At 45.0% G+C, this 26923-nt stretch overlaps 2 protein-coding genes across 6 annotated transcripts in view; one reads left to right on the top strand and one right to left on the bottom strand.

The window, feature by feature from the left end:
* Positions 1-26923, top strand: part of SSNA1 (SS nuclear autoantigen 1) — a 48744-nt gene that overhangs the window by 8826 nt on the left and 12995 nt on the right. Inside the window, exon 3 of one of the 2 annotated variants that reach the window (XM_073640529.1) lies at positions 216-339. In XM_073640529.1, the coding sequence (XP_073496630.1) occupies positions 216-314 (99 nt within the window). In that variant the 3' untranslated portion in view covers positions 315-339. Of the gene's footprint in view, positions 1-215; positions 457-26923 lie in introns of those variants that run through there. The other variant, XM_073640528.1, reaches the window with a different exon arrangement.
* LOC141154498 (multidrug and toxin extrusion protein 1-like) overlaps positions 3330-26923 on the bottom strand; it is an 87500-nt gene continuing 63906 nt past the window's right edge. Inside the window, exons 2-17 of one of the 4 annotated variants that reach the window (XM_073640527.1) lie at positions 21553-21654; positions 21322-21390; positions 20569-20717; positions 20301-20343; positions 16935-16979; positions 14493-14590; positions 14059-14156; positions 12508-12621; positions 8520-8587; positions 8225-8333; positions 7921-7996; positions 5489-5558; positions 5059-5191; positions 4472-4566; positions 4316-4394; positions 3332-3978 (exon numbers count right to left, since the gene is read on the bottom strand). In XM_073640527.1, coding sequence (XP_073496628.1) covers positions 3776-3978; positions 4316-4394; positions 4472-4566; positions 5059-5191; positions 5489-5558; positions 7921-7996; positions 8225-8333; positions 8520-8587; positions 12508-12621; positions 14059-14156; positions 14493-14590; positions 16935-16979; positions 20301-20343; positions 20569-20717; positions 21322-21390; positions 21553-21639 — 1536 coding nt within the window. In that variant the 5' untranslated portion in view covers positions 21640-21654 and the 3' untranslated portion in view covers positions 3332-3775. Of the gene's footprint in view, positions 3979-4315; positions 4395-4471; positions 4567-5058; positions 5192-5488; positions 5559-7920; positions 7997-8224; positions 8334-8519; positions 8588-12507; positions 12622-14058; positions 14157-14492; positions 14591-16934; positions 16980-20300; positions 20344-20568; positions 20718-21321; positions 21391-21552; positions 21655-26923 lie in introns of all 4 variants that reach the window. The other 3 variants (XM_073640525.1, XM_073640524.1, XM_073640526.1) reach the window with 3 other exon arrangements.

Here is a 26923-nt window from a genome sequence, read left to right as displayed (position 1 = left end):
TTGTACAGAGGGGCAGTTTTACAGTAGTTATATTGTATATAGGGGCAGTATTATAGTAGTTATATTCTTGTACATAGGGGCAGTATTATGGTTCTGTCCTTTATGTACAAGAATATAACTGCTATAATATGGCCTCATACGTACAGGAATGTTATGGGGTCATCACATGTAGCAGATATTTGAGTCTTCAGCTTCTCTTTTTGGGTTTATTACAGATCCTGGAAAGCTCACAGACATTATTGAATGTCCTCAAGAGGGAGGCTGGTAATCTTGGTAAAGCCACTGACGTACGAGGAAATGCCCCGAGCACGTGATCAGACCGGACTGAGTGTTTATGGGGTGAGGGGATGAGATGACAGTTAGTGTATTATAGTATTTTTATAATGAGCTGTAATGTAATAAAAACCTGCAGAGGAGACCAGGATCCATGTCTGTTCTGTGGGAGCACAATGCTAATATGTGCAGAGCTCCTCCCTTTGTAGTAACCCTCAAATCACCCCCTTTGTTAGTCCCCCTTATATTAAGCCAGTACACTGAGTGATGCATCTCCTTTTAGTCATCTAATATATTCAGTATCTGCCTATATGTGGCTGTAGGCTGCCATGATGTTCTGAGCGTTGTAGTTCCCCAGCTGCTGGAGATCACCAGGCTGCAGACCACTGGATTCAAGTGCTTTTATATACAGGTGCTTCTCACAAAATTAAAAAATCATCAAAAAGTTAATTTATTTCAGTTCTTGAATACAAACAGTGAAACTCCTATATTATATAGAGTCATTACACACAGAGTGATCTATTTCAAGTGTTTATTTCTGTTAATGTTGATGATTATGGATTACAGCCAATGAAAACACAAAAGTCATTATCTCAGTAAATTAGAATACTTTATAACAACAGCTTGAAAAATGTTTTTAAAATCTGAAATGTTGGCCTACTGAAATGTATGTTCAGTAAATGCCCTCAATACTTGGTCGGGCTCCTTTTGCATCAATTCCTGCATCAATGCGGCAATGTGGCAATGTGGCATGGAGGCGATCAGCCTGTGGCACTGCTGAGGTGTTATGGAAGCCCAGGTTGCTTTGATAGCAGCCTTCAGCTCGTCTGCATTGTTGGGTCTGGGGTCTCTCATCTTCCTCTGACAATACCCCATAGATTCTCTATGAGGTTAAGGTCAGGCGAGTTTGCAGCCAATCAAGCACAGTGATACTGTTGTGTGTAAACCAGGTATTGGTACTTTTGGCAGTGTGGACAGGGGCCAAGTCCTGCTGGAGAATGACATTTCCATCTCCAAAAAGCTTGTCGGCAGAGGGAAGCATGAAGTGCTCTAAAATGTCCTGGTAGACGGCTGCGCGGACTTTGGTCTTGATAAAACACAGTGGACCTACACCAGCAGATGACATGGCTCCCCAAACCATCACTGATTGTGGAGACTTCACACTAGACCTCCAGCAGCTTGGATTGTGGCCTCTCCACTCTTCCTCCAGACTCTGGGACCTTGATTTCCAAATGAAATGCAAAATTTACTTTCAGCTGAAAACAACACCTTGGAGCACTGAGAACAGTCCAGGTCTTTTTCTCCTTGGCCCAGGTAAGACGCTTCTGGCGTTGTCTATTGGTCATGAGTGACTTGACACAAGGAATGTGACACTTGTAGCCCATGTCCTGGATACGTCTGTGTGTGGTGGCTGTTGAAGCAATGACTCCAGCAGCAGTCCACTCCTTGTGAATCTCCCCCAAATTTTTGCATGGCCTTTTCTTAACAATCCTTTCAAGACTGCGGTTATCCCGGTTGCTTGTGCACCTTTTTCTACCACACTTTTTCCTTCCACTCACCTTTCCATTAATATGCTTGGATACAGCACTCTGTGAACAGCCAGCTTCTTTAGCAATGACCTTTTGTGGCTTACCCTCCTTGTGGAGTGTGTCAATGACTGCCTTCTGGACATCTGTCAAGTCAACAGTCTTCCCCCTGATTGTGGAGCCTACTGAAACAGACTAAAGGGCCTTTTAAAACGCTTAGGAAGCCTTTGCAGGTGTTTTTTGTTAATTATTCTAATTTACTGAGATAATGACTCTTGTGTTTTCATTGGCTGTAAGCCATAATCATCATCATTAACAGAAATAAACACTTGAAATAGATCACTCTGTTTGTAATGACTCTATATAATAGGAGTTTCACTTTTTGTATTGAAGAACTGAAATAAATGAACTTTTTCATGATATTCTAATTTTGTGAGAAGCACCTGTATATGGTATATAACAAAATGTATTAAGGCTGTGTGCCCACGATGCGTTTTTTAAGCGTTTCTGCAGCGGCAAAAACGCTGCAGAAACGCTTAAAAAACGCATGGTAGAAGGTCTGCCATGTCCCCCAATGATAATCCGCATGTGCTGTGCACATGCTGCGGAAATTTCCGCTGCGGATTATCATTGCGGAAAAAAACGCAGCACTACCAATTATTTTGCGGAAGCTCTGCGTTTTTGCCGCCATTGACTTGCAGTAGAACGCGCCAATTCCGCAAGACTGCATCTGTACTTGCGTAATTGGCGCGTTCTAATGTGCGGATGGTACCCAGGTGGAGAGGAGAGGAGAGTCTCATCCACACCCAGGTACCATTAAAAAAGCTGTAAAATAAAAAATAAATGTATACTTACCTTCTGTCGGCCCGCGCTGCGCTCCTTGCTTCCCGGCACTTCGCGATGGAATGAAGGACCTGCGCTGACGTCATGGTCATGTGACTGGTCACGCGACGCTGACGTCGGCAGGTCCTTCAGTGTACTGCTGCCGGCAGCCGAGACAGAGGGAAGCAAGACAGCGCGGGCCATCGGAGGGTAAGTATATTTTTTATTTTTTGACATTCTTTCGGTCACACTATATAAATCCAGGCCGGCTGCATGGATTTATATAGTGTGACCAAGTTGTCAAACACTTTCCAAGTGATGCTAATATCGCTTGGAAAGCGCTTGTCAACCCGCATGCGGAAATGCAAGTAAAGAACGCTTCACATCCGCACGTCCCTGGCAGGAAAAACGCATGTACAATCCGCATGTACAATCCGCATGTACAATCCGCATGTACAATCCGCATGCGTTTTTTCTGCCAGGGAGATGCAGAAACGCTCAGGAAAAAATCCTGAGCATTTCTGCATCGTGGGCACATAGCCTTAGACATTTTTTTTTATGTAGAAGTCTTTGTTTGAAAACCTCATTATTTCCCAGCTCTTTGCCTGCTGTCGGTGAACAGAAACTCCCATGTTTACATCCAGAGACTAAAATCAGAGCAAACGTATTTGGAAAAAAATATATATATATTTTAATATTGTATGTATCCAGTCCAGAAAATCACATTAACAGCACAAATCTCATTTTTTCTGATAGTTTGCTACAATGTATCAGTGCACGAAAAAACAATTTGTAAACTGGATCCAACTGTAACAGCCATCGGAGAAGGATCAGGTGAACAGGTTTCAGCCCTAGGGTATAATGTAAGATCTTGACAATGAACACAAGGCATATACGGTAATACAGTGATGCAGGGAACGTCTCCATGCTTCATCTCCATGTTGGAGACTTGGCGTATAATTTATTTTCACCAAAAATAAAGCTCTCTGTAAATGAAATGTGATGATGCCTTCCTGGCACAGTCCTGCTTTACTGCCTGCTGCGGTTTTGCCCAGATGGGTCCAAACCCTGCCAGTATCATCCGTGAGGCAGAAAGATGTCCCTGGACAGCATGGATTTAATCGATGGCTGCATTTAGTTCCCTGGAGCTGCGCTCAAACACATAGCCTTATTAGTATCCCAATCATTAGTAAGGTGAGCGCGGCGAGGAGAACTAAAGATCTGCACAGGAACAGCTGCTTTCTGGATAAAGGTCTAAAGGTTCCTTCAGGGTGTGGGGAGTCAACCTGCAAGGGGTCCGGCCTCTGGTCACCTTCTGTGTCCGTGGAGCTCAAAGTCCTGGGCTCTTCTGTGATTTCTGTAAAATTAGGAAATTGTCAATAGTGCGATGGTCAAGAGCGAGGGCTCAAGGGGCAACATCTTCTATCCTCCACTTACATCCAGATATGACCAGGAATATGGCCTCCCATTACTGGCAAGTTGTTCCCTGCCTCCCCAGACTCGGCACCAGCCCCCTATGCAGTATGGCAGGGATCAATGATGGTACCCCCCTGCATAACAACACCCCTATGACCAGGAACAGTGAACACATTGCTTGGCACCCAGCTTTCCCAGGACCAGATGCATCTCAGGCTCAATGGAAATTTTAGCAACTTGACTGAAAAGGACGACTGGGTGAAGAGAGGTTTACATACCGCTCATGGCCGCACCCTGATAAATGGCTGCATTGTTCTGCAAGTCTCGTGTCACCCTCTGACTGACCCTGGCCTGTGCCTAAGATAGGAATAAGATGGTGAAGTCACAGCACACATCATGACCGCTGCTCAGCCCTACAACTCGGGGACACTGACCTCCTGTGACGCCTGTTCCCAGTCAATCTTGAATACGAAGACTAAGAAAGTGAATATCTGCAGGAAAGCGCAGAGCAGGAGCCCGAGCCAGAACCCTAGGACCAAACAAGGCAGCGGTGATATCATTGGCAGCCATACTGATACTTCAGCTTGTGTTTTCTACATTCCTCACACTGTAAAATATTGATATTCTATGTGATGTGCTTAAAGGGCAACTCCACACTTACTGTTTTATCATTACAATTTACATAAAATATTGATGCTCTATTCCCATCAAGAGCTGCATCAAAAATGTTGCTGATTTTTAGTTGAAAGGGGAACCCTGCTTTTAATCTTTTACAGTTCTAATCAAAATGCTTATCCTCCACTCGCATCCAGATCTGCATCCTAATACATCCCAGAGTGTGGTGGATTGTGGGAGCTCATAGGAAAGTCACACTCTTACACTTAAGTTTTAGGGTTTCATGTTTGGTAGCAAAGCTACAGTTTGGTCAAGGCACTAAGCAGGACTCTTAAACGCATCTTTGGTAGGGAATGGACGACACATGATGTATACATGGGATAATTCGATTTTAAGAAGCGATTACCTAGTATTCCTATTTTGGCTGCAAACATTAGGGAGATTCCCACCGGAAGACCAATGATGTAATAGCCGACAGCATGAAAAATGGCCCCAATTTTCTGCTTTCCAGTGCCACGCAGAACGCCACTACACGTGGCCTACGAGAAAGGACAGAATAGAGAGTGAACCACCATCAAATTCCAATGATATGGCCCCGGAGATGAACAACTGGCTAAAATGTCTTTGCGTTTACTCTGACTCTATGAAAAAACTTCCTGTTCTTAATTGTAACAAGCGTCATAAGGGCATTATTTGGGTCGAGAGATATAGATATATATATCTATATCTCTGGCATCACTGCATCTACACTGCTCCTACAACATTGTTAAAGATGGCCAGGGCCCGGACAGCAAATGTCATGGGAACTTCATTTTCAAAGAAAAAAAAAATCTCACCACACATGCATCACAAAGATGACTCCCGGCGTATACAGGAAGAACGTAGCTGACCAGCTTCACTATACCCCTATAGGACAGAGATTGTTATTATCACATATGACTACCCACTATAATTGCACTTCACAAAGTCAGTACATACATCGCACCTTGGTTCTCTCTGTAAAGGGTGTCTCCATTTTACATATAAAAATATGCTCTATTATACTCCAGAGCTGCACTCACTATTCTGCTGGTGCAGTCACTGTGTACATACATTACATTACTTATCCTGTACTGATCCTGAGTTACATCTTGTATTATACTCCAGAGCTGCACTCACTATTCTGCTGAAGCAGTCACTGTGTACATACATTACATTACTTATCCTGTACTGATCCTGAGTTACCTCCTGTATTATACTCTAGAGCTGCACTCACTATTCTGCTGGTGGAGTCACTGTGTACATACATTACATTACTTATCCTGTACTGATCCTGAGTTACATCCTGTGTTATACTCCAGAGCTGCACTCACTATTCTGCTGGTGCAGTCACTGTGTACATACATTACATTACTTATCCTGTACTGATCCTGAGTTACATCCTGCATTATACCCCAGAGCTGCACTCACTATTCTGCTGGTGCAGTCACTGTGTACATACATTACATTACTTATCCTGTACTGATCCTGAGTTACATCCTGCATTATACCCCAGAGCTGCACTCACTATTCTGCTGGTGGACATACATTAGAGTCACTGTGTACATACATTACATTACTGATCCTGTACTGATCCTGAGTTACCTCCTGTATTATACTCCAGAGCTGCACTCACTATTATGCTGGTGCAGTCACTGTGTACATACATTACATTACTTATCCTGTACTGATCCTGAGTTACATCCTGTATTATACTCCAGAGCTGCACTCACTATTCTGCTGGTGCAGTCACTGTGTACATACATTACATTACTTATCCTGTACTGATCCTGAGTTACATCCTGTATTATACTCCAGAGCAGCACTCACTATTCTGCTGGTGGAGTCACTGTGTACATACATTACATTACTTATCCTGTACTGATCCTGAGTTACATCCTGTGTTATACTCCAGAGCTGCACTCACTATTCTGCTGGTGCAGTCACTGTGTACATACATTACATTACTTATCCTGTACTGATCCTGAGTTACATCCTGTATTATACCCCAGAGCTGCACTCACTATTCTGCTGGTGCAGTCACTGTGTACATACATTACATTACTTATCCTGTACTGATCCTGAGTTACATCCTGTATTATACTCCAGAGCAGCACTCACTATTCTGCTGGTGGAGTCACTGTGTACATACATTACATTACTTATCTTGTACTGATCCTGAGTTACCTCCTGTATTATACTCCAGAGCTGCACTCACTATTCTGCTGGTGCAGTCACTGTGTACATACATTACATTACTTATCCTGTACTGATCCTGAGTTACCTCCTGTATTAAACTCCAGTGCTGCACTCACTATTCTGCTGGTGCAGTCACTGTGTACATACATTACATTACTTATCCTGTACTGATCCTGAGTTACATCCTGTATTATACTCCAGAGCAGCACTCACTATTCTGCTGGTGGAGTCACTGTGTACATACATTACATTACTTATCCTGTACTGATCCTGAGTTACATCCTGTGTTATACTCCAGAGCTGCACTCACTATTCTGCTGGTGCAGTCACTGTGTACATACATTACATTACTGATCCTGAGTTACATCCTGTATTATACCCCAGAGCTGCACTCACTATTCTGCTGGTGCAGTCACTGTGTACATACATTACATTACTTATCCTGTACTGATCCTGAGTTACATCCTGTATTATACTCCAGAGCAGCACTCACTATTCTGCTGGTGGAGTCACTGTGTACATACATTACATTACTTATCTTGTACTGATCCTGAGTTACCTCCTGTATTATACTCCAGAGCTGCACTCACTATTCTGCTGGTGCAGTCACTGTGTACATACATTACATTACTGATCCTGTACTGATCCTGAGTTACATCCTGTATTATACTCCAGAGCTGCACTCACTATTCTGCTGGTGGAGTCACTGTGTACATACATTACATTACTTATCTTGTACTGATCCTGAGTTACCTCCTGTATTATACTCCAGAGCTGCACTCACTATTCTGCTGGTGCAGTCACTGTGTACATACATTACATTACTGATCCTGAGCTACATCCAGCGGGGGGACGGTCACAGGTGGTCAGTGTAGGCAGAATCTCCCTTTTACTTCTACAGACAATTGCAGTTTTGGCCGATTTACAGACAGCAAACACCAAAGAACCAGAGCAGTCTCCAGACATAGCCAAGCATAAACAGTGGCAGTATGTCTGCTGGATATTACACATCCTGTGACGAAACATTTAAAGGAACAGTGCCCCCTCTTACTCATCTGAAGTGAAAATGTAGCCGATCACATTCTTCAGGCTTAATAGCAGAATGGAAGTTACCAGGGCACAGGATTCTGTAGCAAAAAAAAGGCTAAATCATATAGCTGGTTCCAATGCAGCACAGAGTATTTCAGAAGAGTCGGCATTTGTGATAACAATAGTAAGGACAAGGTCATAATAGCAATGATTGTGGAAAAGTGGGATGGCATCTACTGATATGTGGCGGAAACCACAGCAGCAGAGTGTTTCAGAAGGCTGCAGTGTCCTTTTATGTGATGTTTGTGGAGCAGTTTCTTCATTACCTGCCATTGATATGGCGACAACCATTGATTTCTTGGCTTGTACAATGTCTCCTGCCCCGACGGCATGACCCACCTGGACGCTGGCCGCGATACTGAACCCTATTGGCACCTGTAGAGCGGAAACAGTGCCGCATTATAAGACCTGTCCCCACCCCAGTGGACTCTGCTCCTTGTGGTCCCTTAGGTCCCTGCAGCGCTGCTTAGTTAGGTGCTGCTTCTCATGAATCGTGGCAGGGGATTATATATGGTCGGCACAGAAGGGGGTAAGACGAGACAAAAGAATGGGGGTCCTTACCATGAAGGCAATCACGGCCATCTGATAGATAATCGTTTGAGCACCGAGATCTTCCATGCTGAGGACCCCTGAGAGGATGGAGAATTATTATAGCTCGCAATGTATTATAATGGTCCTTCTGTGATTGGCATACAGTTGAAACCAGAGGTTTACATACACTGTATAAAAAGACACTTCTGCATGTTTTTCTCAATATCTGACATGAAATCAGAATAAACCTTTCCCGTTTTAGGTCAGTTAGGATTACCATCATTTTTAATATTTGCCAAATGGCAGAATAATGAGAGAGAGAGAGAATGTTTAAGGCATTTTTATTACTTACTGCAAAGTCAAAAGTTTACATACATTTCATTAGTATTTGGTACCATTGCCCTTAAACTGAATGACTTGGGTGAAACATTTGGGATATCCTTCCACAAGCTTCTCACAATAGTTAGTCGGAATTTGGGCCCATTCCTCCTGACAAAACTGGAGTAACTGATCCAGGTTTGTACATCGCCTTGCTCACACCTGCCTTTTCAGCTTTGCCCATAAATTTTCAATAGGATTGAGATCTGTGCTCTGTGATGGCCACTCCAAAACATTGACTTTGTTATCCTTAAGCCACTTTCTTACAATTTTGGCAGTATGCTTTGGGTCATTGTCCATTTGGAAGACCCATTTCCGCCTAAGCTTTAACTTCCTGGCTGATGTCTTGAGATGTTGCTTCAGTATTGCCACATGATCTTCTTTTCTCATAATGCCATCTATTTTGTGAAGTGCACCAGTCCCTCCTGCAGCAAAACAACCCCACAACATGATGCTGCCACCCCCATGTTTCACAGTTTGGATGGTATTCTTAGGCTTCCAAGCTTCTCCCTTTTTCCTCCAAACGTAACGATGGTCATTATGCCCAGAAAATTTCATTTTAGTTTCATCAGACCACTGGACATGTCTCCAAAAATGAAGGTCTTTGTTCTTGTGTGCATTTGCAAACATTAATCTGGCTTTTTTATGTTTCTTTTGGAGTAGTGGCTTCTTTCTGGCAGAGTGGCCTTTCAGCTTATGTTGATACAGTACTTGTTTCACTGTGGTTATTGACACAATCTTACCAGCTTCCGCCATCATCTTCACAAGGTCTTTTGCTTTTGTCCTTGGGTTGATATGCACATGTCGGACCAAAGCACACTCATCTCTGGGACACAGAACCCATCTCCTTACTGAGCGGTATGATGGCTTGTTTGCACTTGCGTTTAATTGTTTGTAGAGATGAACGAGGCACCTTCAGGTATCTTGAAATTGTTAAAATAGATAGAAAATCCGCCAGGGTACCCTGATGAAGGGGGATTGAGGATTCCCCGAAACTGGTTGGTCTGCTTTTTGGCTTTCAAACTCCTTGTACCCAGTGACGTCACGCGGCATCCCAGCACACGTTCAACAGAGGTTGGTAATCAGGGACGCTGCCCGCCGGAGAGCCTGTGGCTCTGTGATACCTACTTTCTCCTTTTCATGTGCACACGTGTAGCCCGTGCTGCAGGCTGCACAGGATACACGGATTCTACTCCGCACTACAGAGGGTGATAATTACCCACTACCTTCTACCAGACGCCAACGCTCCATGTGGATCAAGAAAGTAAGCACATCATGCTACGTCTATCTAAAATCTACCGTCGGATGCACGCCTTGGAAGCAAGTGAGTACAGCTGCAGCTAAAGGCCCCGTCACACTTAGCGACGCTGCAGCGATCCCGACAACGATACGACCTGTCAGGGATCATTGCTGCGTCGCTATGTGGTCGCTGGTGAGCTGTCAAACAGGCAGGCTCACCAACGATCAGGGGAGCAGCGACATCGTGGAAAGAATCTTTCCACGATGTCCTGCTCCGGTTACCAGCCTGCTAAAGCAGGAGCAGGCTGGTAACCATGATAAACATCGGGTTACTAGGGGCACACGCGCACCTAGTAACCCGCTGTTTATCATGGTTACCACTCTACTACGGTGAGCGGGAGATTACCGCTCACTTTAGCAGGCTCGTAACCATGATAAACAGCGGGTTACTAGGTGCGTGTGTGCCCCTAGTAACCCGATGTTTACCATAGTTACCAGCCTGATCGCTGCTCCCGCTGGTCACACACAGCGATGTGTGCTGACCAGCGGGAGAGCAACGACCAAAAAATGGTCCAGGACACTTTGCAGCGATCTCACAGCAGGGGCCTGATCGCTGCAAAGTGTCACACATAGCGACATCGCTGGTGAGGTCGCTGTTGCGTCACCAAAACCGTGACACAGCAGCGATCTCGCTAGCGATCTCGCTATGTGAGATGGGGGCTTAACGCCGTCAGCAGGATTTACCCATTACTCGGTGCTTTGAAAACTATTGACATTAAGTTCCCTTGCAATCCATGATAAACTATTGTTTGCTATCAGCTCCCAACAAAGGGATAGTTACTACAGCAAGTAAACCTACTGTAGTTGTTTGCTTTGGGTTATCCACTCAGAAAATCAGAATAACAATAAGGCTATGTGCCCACGATGCGTTTTTCAAGCATTTATGCTGCTTAATTTCCGCAGCGTAAACGCTTGGGAAACGCTTGGTAAACCTTCCCCCATGGTCTCCAATGCAATTCCGCACTTTCAATGGCCATGCTGCGTATTTTTATGCAGCGTTTATGCTGCGCTCAAAAATCCGCAGCATGTCCATTAATTTTGCGGAAGTGCTGCGTTTTCGCCGCCATTGACTTGCATTAGAACGCGCCAATTCCGCAAGACTGAATCTGTACTTGTGTAATTGGTGCGTTCTAATGTGCGGATGGTACCCGGGTGTAGAGGAGAGGAGACTCTCCTCCACACCCAGGTACCATTAAAAGCTGTAAAAAAAGAATAAAATAAAAAATAAAGATTATATTCACCTTCCGACGGCCCCCGGACTCCTTCCCTGTGCTTGCCGATAGATCGCGCAGGACTGAAGGACCTGCAGTGATGTCACAGTCATGTGACGGCAGGTCCTTCAGTACAGCGTACCACGATCTGCCGGCAGCCAGCACAGGAGCGCAGCAAGACAGCGCGGGTCATCAGAAGGTAAGTATAGGTTTATTTTTTATTTTTAACCACTCTCTCGGGTCACACTATATATGCTGGTTGTATGGATTTATATAGTGTGACCTAGTTGTCAAGCACTTTCCTAGTGATGCTAAAATCACCTGGAAAGCGCTTGTCAACCCGCATGCGGAAACGCATGTGAATAACGCTTCACATCCACATGTCCCTGGCAGGAAAAACGCATGTACAATCCGCCTAAGGCTGCGTGCCCACTATGCGTTTTTCAAGCTTTTTGACGCGGAATTTCCCCATCGAAAATGCTTAAAAAATGCTTGGTAATACGTGCCCCATGGTCCCCTATGATAATCCGCATGTGCTGTGCCGACGTTGCGGTCGTGTGACCTGTCACTGAATGACGTCATGGAAGGTCCTTTTACACCACTGCGAGCCGCCGAAGACACCGGACGCATCGTACAGGAGACCGGGGGCCATCAGAAGAATACATCCACAGGTGTGTCTCTAATTAACTCAGATGTTGCCAAAAAAACAGAAGTCAGAAGCTTCCAAACACATGACATCATCATATAGGCCGTCCAGAATTGTTTAAAGGCATAGAAGTCTTAGTGAATGTAAACTTTAGACTTTGCAGTAAGTAATAAAAATGCCTTAAAACATTCTCTCTCTCTCATTATTCTGGCATTTGGCAAATATTAAAAATGATGGTAATCCTAACTGACCTAAAACAGGAAAGGTTTATTCTGATTTCATGTCAGATATTGAGAAAAACATGCAGATGTGTCTTTTTATATAGTGTATGGAAACATCTGGTTTCAGCTGTACACAGCATGCAGTGGTGTATAGTGCACATAAGGATAAGTGGCTGCCTGACTCCGCTTATCCCAAGGAGAAAAAAAAAAGAATCAGGATGCAGTATGGCATCCGGCCAGACTACAGAGAGGCTTTAACTTACCGGACAATATGATTCCAATCTCAAATGCCCACCATTCTGCACAGACCATCAGCATGCTGGGAATGGCGAGACGGATGAAGGGGCCCCAGTCCTCAAAGCAGGCAACGGACCACCCTGGGAAAAGCCGCAGTTAAGCCCCATTCACTATGCATCAAACTAATTTCATATTAATTTCTTGTTTCTGTCTGATGTCAATAAATGGAAACAATCGTAATCTGTCACGCTGCACTGATACACTGCAACAAACTGTCAGGACAGGAGAGTGACATGTTTAACTCACAGAGGACTGTTTAGACTGATGCAGTTGTAACAAACTCTCAACTGTGAGATGTTTTGAGTCTTGTCAGTTTTGGGTTTGTTCACATTGATAAAGAAGATCGCAGATGCGGCCAAAAATACGAAACAAAGAAGACTGATCCCATTATGGTGTCCATTGTAGGAACCAAAATATGTACATAACGCACATGTGAGCAGAGCCTTTTCATTAACTCATGATTAGTGATGAGCGAGTATGTTCTGTTAACCCTTTTGGCGAGCATGCTCGGACAAACACCAAGTTTCTTCAGCATGCTCGGGTGTTATGTTTCAGTCTCTCTGTGTGCATGATTTGCGACTGTTTGACAACTTTAATACATGTGAGGAATGCCTAAGAAACAGACATTCCTCACATGTATTAAAGCTGTCAAACAGTCGCACACAGAGAGACTGAAACATAACACCCAAGCATGCTGAGCTGAAGATACTCGGTGTTCGCCCGAGCATGCTCGCCAAAAGGGTTAAGAGAACATACTCGCTCATCACTACTCATGATGTAAGGCAGAGCGTCTCCATTCACTGCCAGCAACCAGAGATCTTGCAACTGGTAAACATTTAAACACAAAGAGCTCAATGTAATTATTGCATTTGAGCCTTTTTTTGTATATTTTTTTCATGTTTTTCACATGTTTTTCATTTGCGCTGTCTTCTTTTGCTTTGCGCTTTTTTTTTTTTGTCTATTTTATATGTTCGCCTGTTTGTTTTTTCACATTCACCACTGCGGCCAAGGTTTGGAGTTTCCAAATATATTAAACTAATTCATCAATAGAGACCTTAGGAAGTTGTAAAGTTTGGCTCAAATGTACTCCAGTCCCTCCTGGAGTAATTTTATGTGGGATAGACATTTCAGCACAAATTTTACAATTTTTAGCAGAAGATGAAACTTTTTGAGCTAAAAAGTCTAAAACTGTTCAAAGACAAAAATAAATTGCATTTTTTTTAATTTGCACAAAATTCATCAATTCAAGAATTTGGTGCAAAAAAATATCAACATGAAAAAAGGGACAAAAATAGCACAAATGAGGAATTGGGCCCAAAGAGTATTAAAAAAAACCTTTGGGACTTAGGGATCCCATGAAACATCTTCCACTTAGGCCATCCTATTGAGGAACACTGTAGTTAGCCTGGATTGGCTGATAACAGAAGACAATAGAATGAATTTGAAAGTACAAAAAATGAGCAGGACAAGTATTATAATAATATACGATTCAGGACGTGAGCTCTGCTGGCCGGTACCTCCCCATGTGTCCACGTGGAGCCTCCTCCACACAATGTAGAGGAATAACAGGACCGCCTGGATGTACTGAGATAACGTATTTGCCAAGGCCGAGCCCCTAGGGGAGAAAAAAGAAAAACTTTCCTACACGTGATGCCAGGACAGGAGTTCTTCAAAAATGGACAGCCCCTTTAATTGCCATTTATTCCTAAAATTTCCAATAAATATCCTTCTAGCTCCATGATGTTTTTTTCAAGTTCTGACTTTTTTAACCACTATAATAAAAACTACTGTATACAAGTTTGGTATTGCCATAATCGTACTGTCCTGGAGAATCCTGTTACCAACTCATTTTTTGGTAGTCACTCAGAAGAGTACAATTTTACATTTGTCGGGCAGTTTTAGGGTGCAGCCATCCACAATCCCCCCATAGTAATATTCCAGCAGTACGTACATGACCCCCAGACCCAGGATGTACAGGAAGATGTAGTTGATGATTGCATTGAACAGGTTCGCAATGAATCCAGTTAAGACTTGAGGAAAAATAATTCCCTGTAGAAAGACAAGATAAAGATAAGGACGTAGTCTGTCAGTAGGGGGCACTAATGTCAGGACTGGGTATACAGTCAGTAGGGGGCACTAACGTCAGGACTGAGTATACGGTCAGTAGGGGGTGCTAACGTCAGGACTGAGTTTACGGTTTGTAGGGGGTGCTAACGTCAGGACTGGGTATACAGTCAGTAGAGGGGCACTAACGTCAGGACTGGGTATAAGGTCAGTAGGGGCGCTAACGTCAGGACCGGGTATACGGTCAGTAGGGGGTGCTAACATCAGGACTCGGTATACAGTCAGTAGGGGGTGCTAACGTCATGACTGAGTATACACTGAGTAGGGGATGCTAACATCAGGATAGAGTATACGGTCAGTAGGGGATGCTATCATCAGGATAGAGTATACGGTCAGTAGGGGATGCTATCATCAGGATAGAGTATACGGTCAGTAGGGAATGCTAACATCAGGACTGGGTATACGGTCAGTAGGGGCGCTAACGTCAGGACTGGGTATACGGTCAGTAGGGGGTGCTAACATCAGGACTCGGTATACAGTCAGTAGGGGGTGCTAACGTCAGGACTGAGTATACGGTCAGTAGGGGATGCTAACGTCAGGACAGAGTATATGGTCAGTAGGGGATGCTAACGTTAGGACAGAGTATACGGTCAGTAGGAAGTGCTAACATCAGGATTGGGTATACGGTCAGAAGGGGCATTAATGCCAGGGCTGGGTATACAGTCGGTAGCGGCACTAACGTCAGGACTGGGTATATGGTCAGTAGGGGGTGATAGCGACAGGACTAGGTATATGGTTAGTAGGGGATGCTAACTTCAAGACTGAGTATACGGTCAGTAGGGGGTTCTAACATCATGACTGGGTATATGGTCAGTACCGGGCACTAATGTCAGGGCTGGGTATACAGTCAGTAGGGGTTGCTAACGTCAGGACTGGGTATACAGTTATTAGGAAGCACTAACATCAGGACTGAGTATACAGTCTATAAGGGCGCCAACATCAAGGCTGAACATATGATATACAGTCTGCAGCGGTGGACTGAGGATATGGTCTCTAGGGGGTGCTAACGTCAGGGCTGTAGTCGGTAAGCCAAACCTCCGACTCCTCAATTTCCATGACACCGACTCCGACTACGACTCCCTCATACACGGCTCATGTGTAAGTGATAAATTTACCGTACACAGATTCATCTCAGCTAAAAGTCTAGACCCTTAGATCAGGAATAGGACAGACATTTATAGGACATTTCATAACTTTCCCAAGTTCTTATGAAAAAATATTCCCCACAGACTGCATTGAACTACTGTACCCAACTTATTATATATTTTAGAAGTTGGAGTCGGTCCATTTTATACAGACTCCACCAAAATGGGCTTCAACTCTGACTCCACGACTCCGACTCCACAACCCTGGCTAACGTCAGGACTGGGTTTACGGTCATTAGTTAGCGGTAACATAAGGACTGACTATACGGTCTGACGGTGCTAATGTCAGGAATGAGTATATGGCTTACGGTCTGTAGAGGCTCTAACATCAGGACTGAGTATATTGTTTGTAGGGGGCTCTAATGTCTGGACTGAGTATATAGTATGTAGGGGTATTAATGTCTGGACTAAGTATATGGTATACTATCTGCAGGGGCGCTAATATCAGGACTGGGTATACTGTCTGTAAGACTGTCAACTTCACGACTGAGTATATGGTATACAGTCTGTAGGGGGCGCCAACGTCACGACTGAGTATATGGTGTACAGTCTGAAGGGCGCGCCAACGTCACGACTGAGTATATGGTATACAGTCTGTAGGGGGCGCTAATGTCAGGACTGAGTATATGGTCTGTAGGGGGAGGTAACATCAGGACTGGGACTGGGTAAGGGCGCCAACGTGAGAACTGAGTACATGGTATAGGGTCTAAAGGTGCACTAACGTCAGGACTGAGAATACAGCCATTAGGAGGCGCTAACATCAGGGCAGCGTATATGGTCCGTAAAGGGGCACCAATGTCCGGTCTAAGTATACCATCTATTGGTGGCGCTAATGTTAGGACTGAGTATACAATATACAGTCAGTAGGAGACTGAGTATATAGGTCAAGATAAAAGAGCAAACCCCCCGGAATATTCAACGACACTAGTGCGAAAGGGCAGCAGGTGCCCATAACAACCAATCAGACTGCAGCTCTTATTTTTCACAGGTCATTTTGAAAATAAAATAAGAGTTCTGATTGGTTGCTATGGGAAACTGCAGAGAGTAATGAGAAACCTCCCCTGATCTGCACCATGAGAGGACGTCCCGTGTCTGGTACCGCAGGACCGCAGCGTTCACAGTACCTGGTTCTGTAAGTATTTAGCCTGAAGCTGGTATATAAACGAGGCCTGAGAGAAAATAGAGAAGCCATTATGTGTCACATAGAAATGGGAAATCAGGAGCAGACCAAAGTAAGAACATAAGAGATGTAGTGACATAGACAAAACTGTACCCCAAGTGTCCTTATCTTGTACCCCGAGTGTCATTGTCCTTGTCCTGTACCCCAAGTGTCCTTATCCTGTACCCCGAGTGTCATTGTCTTTGTCCTGTACCCCAAGTGTCCTTATCCTGTACTCCGAGTGACAGTGTCCTTATTCTGTACCCCGAGTGTCCTTATCCTGTACCCGAGTGTCAGTGTCCTTATCCTGTACCCTGAGTGTCCTTATCCTGTACCCCGAGTGTCAGTGTCCTTATCCTGTACCCGAGTGTCAGTGTCCTTATCCTGTACCCCGAGTGTCCTTATCCTGTACCCGAGTGACAGTGTCCTTATCCTGTACCCCGAGTGACAGTGTCCTCATCCTGTACCCCAAGTGTCCTTATCCTGTACCCAAGTGACAGTGTCCTTATCCTGTACCCCGAGTGTCCTTATCCTGTACCCAAGTGACAGTGTCCTTATCCTGTACCCCAAGTGTCCTTATCCTGTACCCAAGTGACAGTGTCCTTATCCTGTACCCCGAGTGTCCTTATCCTGTACCCAAGTGACAGTGTCCTTATCCTGTACCCCGAGTGTCCTTATCCCGTACCCGAGTGACAGTGTCCTTATCCTGTACCCCGAGTGTCCTTATCCTGTACCCGAGTGTCAGTGTCCTTATCCTGTACCCGAGTGACAGTGTCCTTATCCTGTACCCCGAATGTCCTTATCCTGTACCCGAGTGTCAGTGTCCTTATCCTGTACCCTGAGTGTCCTTATCCTGTACCCAAGTGTCAGTGTCCTTATCCTGTACCCTGAGTGTCCTTATCCTGTACCCCGAGTGGCAGTGTCCTTATCCTGTACCCCAAGTGTCCTTATCCTGTACACCGAGTGCCAGTGTCCTTATCCTGTACCCCAAGTGTCAGCGTCATTATCTTGTATCCCGAGTGTCAGTGCTCTTATCCTGTACTCCAAGTATCAGTGTCATTATCCTGTACCCCGACTGTCAGTGCCATTATCCTGTACCCCAAGTATCAGTGTCATTATCCTGTACCCCGAGTGTCAGTGCCATTATCCTGTACCCCAAGTATCAGTGTCATTATCCTGTACCCCGAGTGTCAGTGCCATTATTCTGACCCCGAGTATCAGTGTGATTATCCTGTACCCCGAGTGTCAGTGTCATTATCCTGTTCCCTGAGTGTCAGTGTCATTATCCTGTACCCTGAGTGTCCTTATCCTGTACCCGAGTGTCAGTGTCCTTATCCTGTACCCCGAGTGTCCTTATCCTGTACCCAGAGTGTCAGTGTCCTTATCCTGTATCCCAAGTGTCCTTATCCTGTACACCGAGTGGCAGTGTCCTTATCCTGTACCCCAAGTGTCAGCGTCATAATCCTGTACCCCGAGTGTCATTGTCCTTATCCTGTACCGCGAGTGTCAGTGTAATTATCCTGCACCCCAAGTATCAGTGTCCTTATCTTGTACCCCGAGTGTCAGCGTCATTATCTTGTACCTTGAGTGTCAGTGCCATTATCCTGTACCCCGAGTATCAGTGTCATTATCCTGTACCCCGACTGTCAGTGCCATTATCCTGTACCCCAAGTATCAGTGTCATTATCCTGTACCCCGAGTGTCAGTGCCATTATTCTGACCCCGAGTATCAGTGTGATTATCCTGTACCCCGAGTGTCAGTGTCATTATCCTGTACCCCGCGTGTCAGTGTCCTTATCCTGTACCCTGAGTGTCCTTATCCTGTACCCGAGTGTCAGTGTCCTTATCCTGTACCCCGAGTGTCCTTATCCTATACCCAGAGTGTCAGTGTCCTTATCCTGTATCCCAAGTGTCCTTATCCTGTACCCGAGTGTCAGTGTCCTTATCCTGTAACCTGAGTGTCCTTATCCTGTACCCCGAGTGGCAGTGTCCTTATCCTGTACCCCAAGTGTCCTTATCCTGTACACCGAGTGGCAGTGTCCTTATCCTGTACCCCAAGTGTCAGCGTCATTATCTTGTATCCCGAGTGTCAGTGCTCTTGTACTGTACTCCAAGTATCAGTGTCATTATCCTGTACCCCGACTGTCAGTGCCATTATCCTGTACCCCAAGTATCAGTGTCATTATCCTGTACCCCGACTGTCAGTGCCATTATCCTGTACCCCAAGTATCAGTGTCATTATCCTGTACCCCGAGTGTCAGTGCCATTATCCTGTACCCCAAGTATCAGTGTCATTATCCTGTACCCCGAGTGTCAGTGCCATTATTCTGACCCCGAGTATCAGTGTGATTATCCTGTACCCCGAGTGTCAGTGTCATTTTCCTGTTCCCTGAGTGTCAGTGTCATTATCCTGTACCCTGAGTGTCAGTGTCATTATCCTGTACCCCGAGTGTCCTTATCCTGTACCCGAGTGACAGTGTCATTATCCTGTTCCCTGAGTGACAGTGTCCTTATCCTGTACCCTGAGTGTCCTTATCCTGTACCCGAGTGTCAGTGTCCTTATCCTGTACCCCGAGTGTCCTTATCCTGTACCCAGAGTGTCAGTGTCCTTATCCTGTATCCCAAGTGTCCTTATCCTGTACACCGAGTGGCAGTGTCCTTATCCTGTACCCCAAGTGTCAGCGTCATAATCCTGTACCCCGAGTGTCATTGTCCTTATCCTGTACCGCGAGTGTCAGTGTAATTATCCTGCACCCCAAGTATCAGTGTCCTTATCTTGTACCCCGAGTGTCAGCGTCATTATCTTGTACCTTGAGTGTCAGTGCCATTATCCTGTACCCCGAGTATCAGTGTCATTATCCTGTACCCCGACTGTCAGTGCCATTATCCTGTACCCCAAGTATCAGTGTCATTATCCTGTACCCCGAGTGTCAGTGCCATTATCCTGTACCCCAAGTATCAGTGTCATTATCCTGTACCCCGAGTGTCAGTGCCATTATCCTGTACCCCGAGTGTCAGTGTCATTATCCTGTACCCCGAGTGTCAGTGTCATTATCCTGTACCCCGAGTGTCAGTGCCATTATTCTGACCCTGAGTATCAGTGCCATTATCCTGTACCCCGAGTGTCAGTGTCATTATCCTGTTCCCTGAGTGTCAGTGTCATTATCCTGTTCCCTGAGTGTCAGTGTCATTATCCTGTTCCCTGAGTGTCAGTGTCATTATCCTGTTCCCCCCATGTCATGATTCTGGTATGTCCTCAGCACCCCTTCCCTCTTGGGACCACCATACTTGTCTACGTTCAGCAGGTGGTATGAGACGCTGATTTTCTTACCGGAAGGGCTGGAATGAATATGAAGACGTAAGTCTGAGTTAATCTATAAGGAAAAAGACGTGATATAAGTGATAGCATTCGGGTCTCATTACACAGATGCCCCCGGGGCTGTGGGCCGTGGTCTCCATTCTGCAGTGTCCTCCCTGAGTGTGATGCAATGCTGAGACCTTTTGTGACCCAGATAGTGAGCCTTGTGATGGACTATGGTGAACTTGTTTCGAGTCACCCAGATCGCCCCCTCAGGCCCTGCACCAGACATATGTATCACCTCGACACTTCTGGGTCCTGCCGGCATAGGAGGAGTATTGGTTCTGTATTCACAAATAGGGCCCAGCAGGGGAAACAGGACAGGAGTAGGATGAGGATCCCTCTCTGCAGGATGGTACCAACCATCTTCAGGTTCTTGCTACCATAATTCTGAAAGAGAAATCTGTTTTAGGGTGCATGCACACAGTAGGTAAACGCTGAGGATTGGACGCAGTGCCCTTGCTCTGCGAGCAATCCGCAGCGGCCAGATGTTACAGCATAGTGGATGGGATTTCAAGAAATCCCATGCCCACTGTGCGTTCCCGTGCTCCTGTGACTCACCGACGGACATGCGGCGTGTCACAGACCGCAGCATGTTAATTTCTTGTCTCCGCAAGAGAAATTCTATGAGTGTAATGTATAGGCTGCGGTGAACCCGCATGTGTTCAATGAATACATGCGGATTCACCTGCGTGCAGCGCTTTGGACACAGCACAAGTATGCTGCGTTCAAAGCGCTGCCAAAAAAGGATCGTGTGCACATACTCTTAGTGAACTCTCCCTGCATGTTTTGTGTCTGCACGGAGCTAATTTGCATTCTGGGAAATGTTAGCTGTCACCGGGCAGCAAAAGAATAACTGCCCCCTGCATTATAGAAGCTCAGCTATGCCTCTAAGGGCATGCCTGACAACCATCTTGCTGACTCTTTCCAGTAGGATCTAACAGATTTTCCAGAACTGTATTAAATGCACAATTACAAGGATAAATTTACTGACCTGCGACATTAGTGTATCGCATGCACCGGCCAAGCCTGACCCCACTGCGACTCCCGTAATATTTACCATCTGTAAAGAGAGATGCAGATGTAGAAGAATATACATAGGATCCATATGTATCTGTCTTTAAAGGACAGGACTCCCCTTATGCAGAAGACTGGTGGGGGCTCTAAGTGCCGGACCCCATAGATTGCACACATTTATATTAGATTGCAATAGTTATCAACTTACCGCAATTGCCAGTGACACTGCGTCCAGCTCCAACTTCCCCAAATGTCCACAAAATATGGAGCCCACCACACTAAGCAGGTAAATCATCAAGTACGACAGGAACTAAAGAGAGAAAACAGGATAAATGTGTTATATAGCTTCATGTACCGTGCTGCTATTACCTGGGCATTTTCTTTATATAATTTATATGAAAACAGCATACAAGGTCCTGGATGGCAGGTATGTGTCACTGAAGCGACTCGCCTCGGTAATGAAAAGTCTGTACCAGGAGCACTAGATTACTGAGAGGGTTTTTACATGACTGGATTTTAGGTCCGGGATTTAGGAACAACCAAAAGACCCTGAGTGGGAAAGGTTGCTCCCATACTCCAGTCAGGGTCTTAGGCCACAGCCCCACTATCAGTATTTGGTCAGTATTCAGTCAGTATTTTTCTCAGGAGTGGGAGCCAAAACCAGGTGAGGAACAATCAGAGAAAAGGTATAAGGCTGTGTGCCCACTATGCGTTTTTCAAGCGTTTTTGCTGCGGAAATTCCGCAGCGAAAACGCTTAAAAAACGCTTGGTAATACATGCCCCATGGTCCCCAATGATAATCCACATGTGCTGTGCACATGCTGCGGAAATTTCCGCTGCGGATTATCATTGCGGAAAAATACGCAGCATGTCCATTAATTTTGCGAACACGCAGCGTAATTGCCGCCATTGACTTGCATTGAATCGCTTCATATCCGCATCACTACACGTACACATACGGATATGAAGCGATTCAATGTGCGGATGGTACCTGGGTCTGGAGAAGAGGAGACTCTCATCCAGACCCGGGTACCATAGAAACTGTAAAAAAAAAGAATTTAAAGTAAAAAATAAAGATTATACTTATCTTCCAATGTCCCCCGGTCTCCATAGCGATGCGTGCGGTGAGTTGGGCGGCTCGCTTTGGTGTGAGGACCTGACATGACGTCATTAAGTCATGTGACAGGTCACGCGACCGCCGACGTCAGCGATCGCGTGACCTGTCACATGACTCAATGACGTCATCGCAGGTCCTTCACACCATCGTGGGAGACCGAACGGAGCGGAGAAGGAGACCGGGAGCCATCGGAAGGTGAGTATAATCTTTATTTTTCACCATTCTTATTCTTTTTTTTTAACTATTACTTGGTCACAATATAAAAATCCATGCCGGCTGCATGGATTTATATAGTGTGACCAAGTTGTCAAGCACTTTCTAAGTGATGCTAAAATCGCTTGGAAAAGCACTTGACAACCCGCATGCAAAAACGCTTGACAGCGCTTCTACCTGGCAGGAAAAACGCATGTAAAATCCGCATGCGTTTTTCTTGCCAGGGAGAAGCGGAAACAATATGAAGCATTTCTGCATCGTGAGCACATAGCCTTACAGAAACAAGTCACCAATTCTGCATTTATCACCCACTCATGGTTTTGGCTCCCACTCTTGAGAAATATACTGACCGAATACTGACCAAATACTGATAGTGGGGCCGTGGCCTTTCAGGCATAGTAGCAGGCAGCTGGGTTAGAGTGTGTTGTATTGGAGTTGTAGAAAGACCCTTAAGCTATGTGCCCACGATGCAGAAATGCTCCGGATTATTTCCTGAGTGTTTCTGCATCTCCCTGGCAGAAAAAATGCATGCGGATTGTACATGCGGATTGTATATGTGTTTTTCCTGCCAGGGACATGCGGATGTGAAGCGTTCTTCACTTGCATTTCCGCATGCGGATTGACAAGCGATTTTAGCATCACTTAGAAAATGCTTGACAACTTGGTCACACTATATAAATCCATGCAAACGGCATGGATTTATATACTGTGACCGAAAGAATGTTTAAAAATAAAAAATAAATCTATACTTACCTTCCGATGGCCCCCGCAGTCTTGCTTCGCTCCGTCCTGGCTGCCTGCAGATCGCGGTACACTGAAGGACCTGCCGACGTCAGCGGTCGTGTGACCCGTCACATGACTATGACGTCAGCGCAGGTCCTCCAGTCCATCACGATCTGCCGGCATGAGAGGACGAGCGCAGCGGGGGCCATCAGAAGGTAAATATAACATTTATTTTTATTTTATTCTTTTTTTGACGGGTACTATGGTACCTGGGTCCGGAGGAGAGACTCCTGTCCTCTAGACCTAGGTACCATCCGCACATTGAACGCATGTATTCTGCATGTCCTTATCTAGTGAAGCAGAATCCATGCGTTCTAATGCAAGTCAATGGCGGCGAAAACGCAGCGATTCCGCAAAATAATTGGTAGTGCTGAGTTTTTTTCCACAATGATAATCCGCAGCGGAAATTTCCGCAGCATGTGCACAGCACATGCGGATTATCATTGGGCAACATGGCAGACCTTCTACCATGCGTTTTTTAAGCGTTTCTGCAGCGTTTTTGCTGCTGCGGAAATGCTTAAAAAACGCATCGTGGGCACGCAGCCTTAATGTTGGACAGTCTATGCTAGAGACTGTAATAGTGTCTGTAAAACCAAGTTGGTGGAACTGTTTTGATTTACTTTGCCGTACCCAGAGAGAGGACTGTTTTGTTCTTCATTTGTGCTGAAGAAAGTCTGTTTTCAGTTTGGAGCTGTAAAGTTTATAAAGGACAGTAAACTTTTTTCTCTTTTTATATAAACAGCCTGTGCCTGTGTGTATCCAAGGTCTACCAGAGAGCAGAAACCCCTACAAATTATACATGTACAGCCGGTATAACCTGGGCATCTCCTGTGCATATTATATACAGTACAGACCAAAAGTTTGGACACACCTTCTCATTTAAAGATTTTTCTGTATTTTCATGACTATGAAAATTGTACATTCACACTGAAGGCATCAAAACTATGAATTAGCACATTAACAAAAAAGTGTGAAACAACTGAAAATATGTCTTATATTCTAGGTTCTTCAAAGTAGCCACCTTTTGCTTTGATGACTGCTTTGCACACTCTTGGCATTCTCTTGATGAGCTTCAAGAGATAGTCACCGGAAATGGTTTTCACTTCACAGGTGTGCCCTGTCAGGTTTAATAAGTGGGATTTCTTGCCTTATAAATGTGGTTGGGACTATCAGTTGTGTTGTGCAGAAGTCAGGTGGATACACAGCTGATAGTCCTACTGAATAGACTGTTAGAATTTGTATTATGGCAAGAAAAAGCAGCTAAGTAAAGAAAAACAAGTGGCCATCATTACTTTAAGAAATGAAGGTCAGTCAGTCTGAAAAATTGGGCAAACATTGAAAGTGTCCCCAAGTGCAGTTGCAAAAACCATCAAACGCTACAAAGAAACTGGCTCACATGAGGACCGCCCCAGGAAAGGAAGACCAAGAGTCACCTCTGCCTCTGAGGATAAGTTTATCTGAGTCACCAGCCTCAGAAATCGCAGGTTAAAAACAGCAGCTCAGATTAGAGACCAGGTCATTGCCACACAGAGTTCTAGCAGCAGACACATCTCTACAACAACTGTTAAGAGGAGACTTTGTGCAGCAGGCCTTCATGGTAAAATAGCTGCTAGGAAACCACTGCTAAGGACAGGCAACAAGCAGAAGAGACTTGTTTGGGCTAAAGAACACAAGGAATGGACATTAGACCAGTGGAAATCTGTGCTTTGGTTTGATGAGTCCAAATTTGAGATCTTTGGTTCCAACCACCGTGTCTTTGTGCGACGCAGAAAAGGTGAACGGATGGACTCTACATGCCTGGTTCCTACGGTGAAGCATGAAGGAGGAGGTGTGATGGTGTGGGGGTGCTTTGCTGGTGACACTGTTGGGGATTTATTCAAAATTGAAGGCATACTGAACCAGCATGGCTACCACAGCATCTTGCAGCGGCATGCTATTCCATCCGATTTGCGTTTAGTTGGACCATCATTTATTTTTCATCAGGACAATGACCCCAAACACACCTCCAGGCTGTGTAAGGGCTATTTGACCAAGAAGGAGAGTGATGGGGGCTACGCCAGATGATCTGGCCTCCAAAGTCACCAGACCTGAACCCAATCGAGCTGGTTTGGGGTGAGCTGGACCGCAGAGTGAAGGCAAAAGGGCCAACAATTGCTAAACATCTCTGGGAACTCCTTCAAGATTGTTGGAAGACCATTTCCGGTGACTACCTCTTGAAGCTCATCAAGAGAATGCCAAGAGTGTGCAAAGCAGTCATCAAAGCAAAAGGTGGCTGCTTTGAAGAACCTAGAATATAAGACATATTTTCAGTTGTTTCACACTTTTTTGTTAAGTATATAATTCCACATGTGTTAATTCATAGTTTTGATGCCTTCAGTGTGAATGTACAATTTCCATAGTCATGAAAATACAGAAAAATCTTTAAATGAGAAGGTGTGTCCAAACTTTTGGTCTGTACTGTATGTGTAGCTGGTATAACCTGAGTAACATAATTATATGTTCAGCTGGTATAACCTGAGTATCTCCTTTATATAATTACATATGTACAGCCAGTATAACATGGGCATCTCCTGTATATAATTATATATGTAGAGCTTGTATACCCTGGGTATCTCCTGTATATAATTATATATGTACAGCCGGTATAACCTGGGTATCTTCTGTATATAATTACATATCTACAGCCGGTATAACCTGGGTATCTTCTGTATATAATTATATATCTACAGCCGGTATAACCTGGGTATCTCTTGTATATATATATGTTTTTGTACAGTCAGTATAACCGGGGTATCTTTTGTATATAATTATATAACTACAGCCGGTATAACCTGGGTATCTCCTGTATATACTGTAATTGTATATGTACAGGCAGTATAACCTGGGTATCTTCTGTATATAATTATATATCTACAGCCGGTATAACCTGGGCATCCTCTGTACTGTGAATCGCTGTCCAATTATTATTATTATGTATTATTATGGCGCCATTTATTCCATGGAGCTTTACATGTGAAAAAGGGAGTATACATAGCAAAAACAATTACAATAATCTTGAACAATACAAGTCAGCGACTGGTACAGAAGGAGAGAGGACGCTGCCCGCGAGGGCTCACAGTCTACAAGGCATTGGTGAGGATACAGTAGGTGAGGGTAGAGCTAGTCGTGCAGCGGTATGGTGGAGCAATGGTTACTGCAGGTTATAGGCTCGTCGGAAGAGGTGGGTCTTCAGGTTTCTTTTGAAGGTTTCCACAGTAGGCGAGAGTCGGATGTGTTGGGGTAGAGAGTTCCAGAGTAGGGGGAATGCATGGGAGAAATCTTGTATGCGATTGTGGCAAGAGGAGAGAAGAGGGGAGTAGAGAAGGAGGTCTTGAGCGGGTCAGATATTGCGTGCAGGTAAGTATTGGGAGACTAGGTCACAGATGTATGGAGGAGACAGGTTGTGGATGGCTTTGTATGCCGTGGT

The sequence above is a fragment of the Phyllobates terribilis genome, unplaced genomic scaffold, assembly GCF_046119375.1.
Source record: "Phyllobates terribilis strain yellow unplaced genomic scaffold, ASM4611937v1 Scaffold_7__3_contigs__length_470593459, whole genome shotgun sequence".
Lineage (NCBI taxonomy): Eukaryota > Metazoa > Chordata > Amphibia > Anura > Dendrobatidae > Phyllobates > Phyllobates terribilis.
Note: the sequence above shows the minus strand (reverse complement) of the source record. Positions and strands in the feature narration are given on the sequence as shown.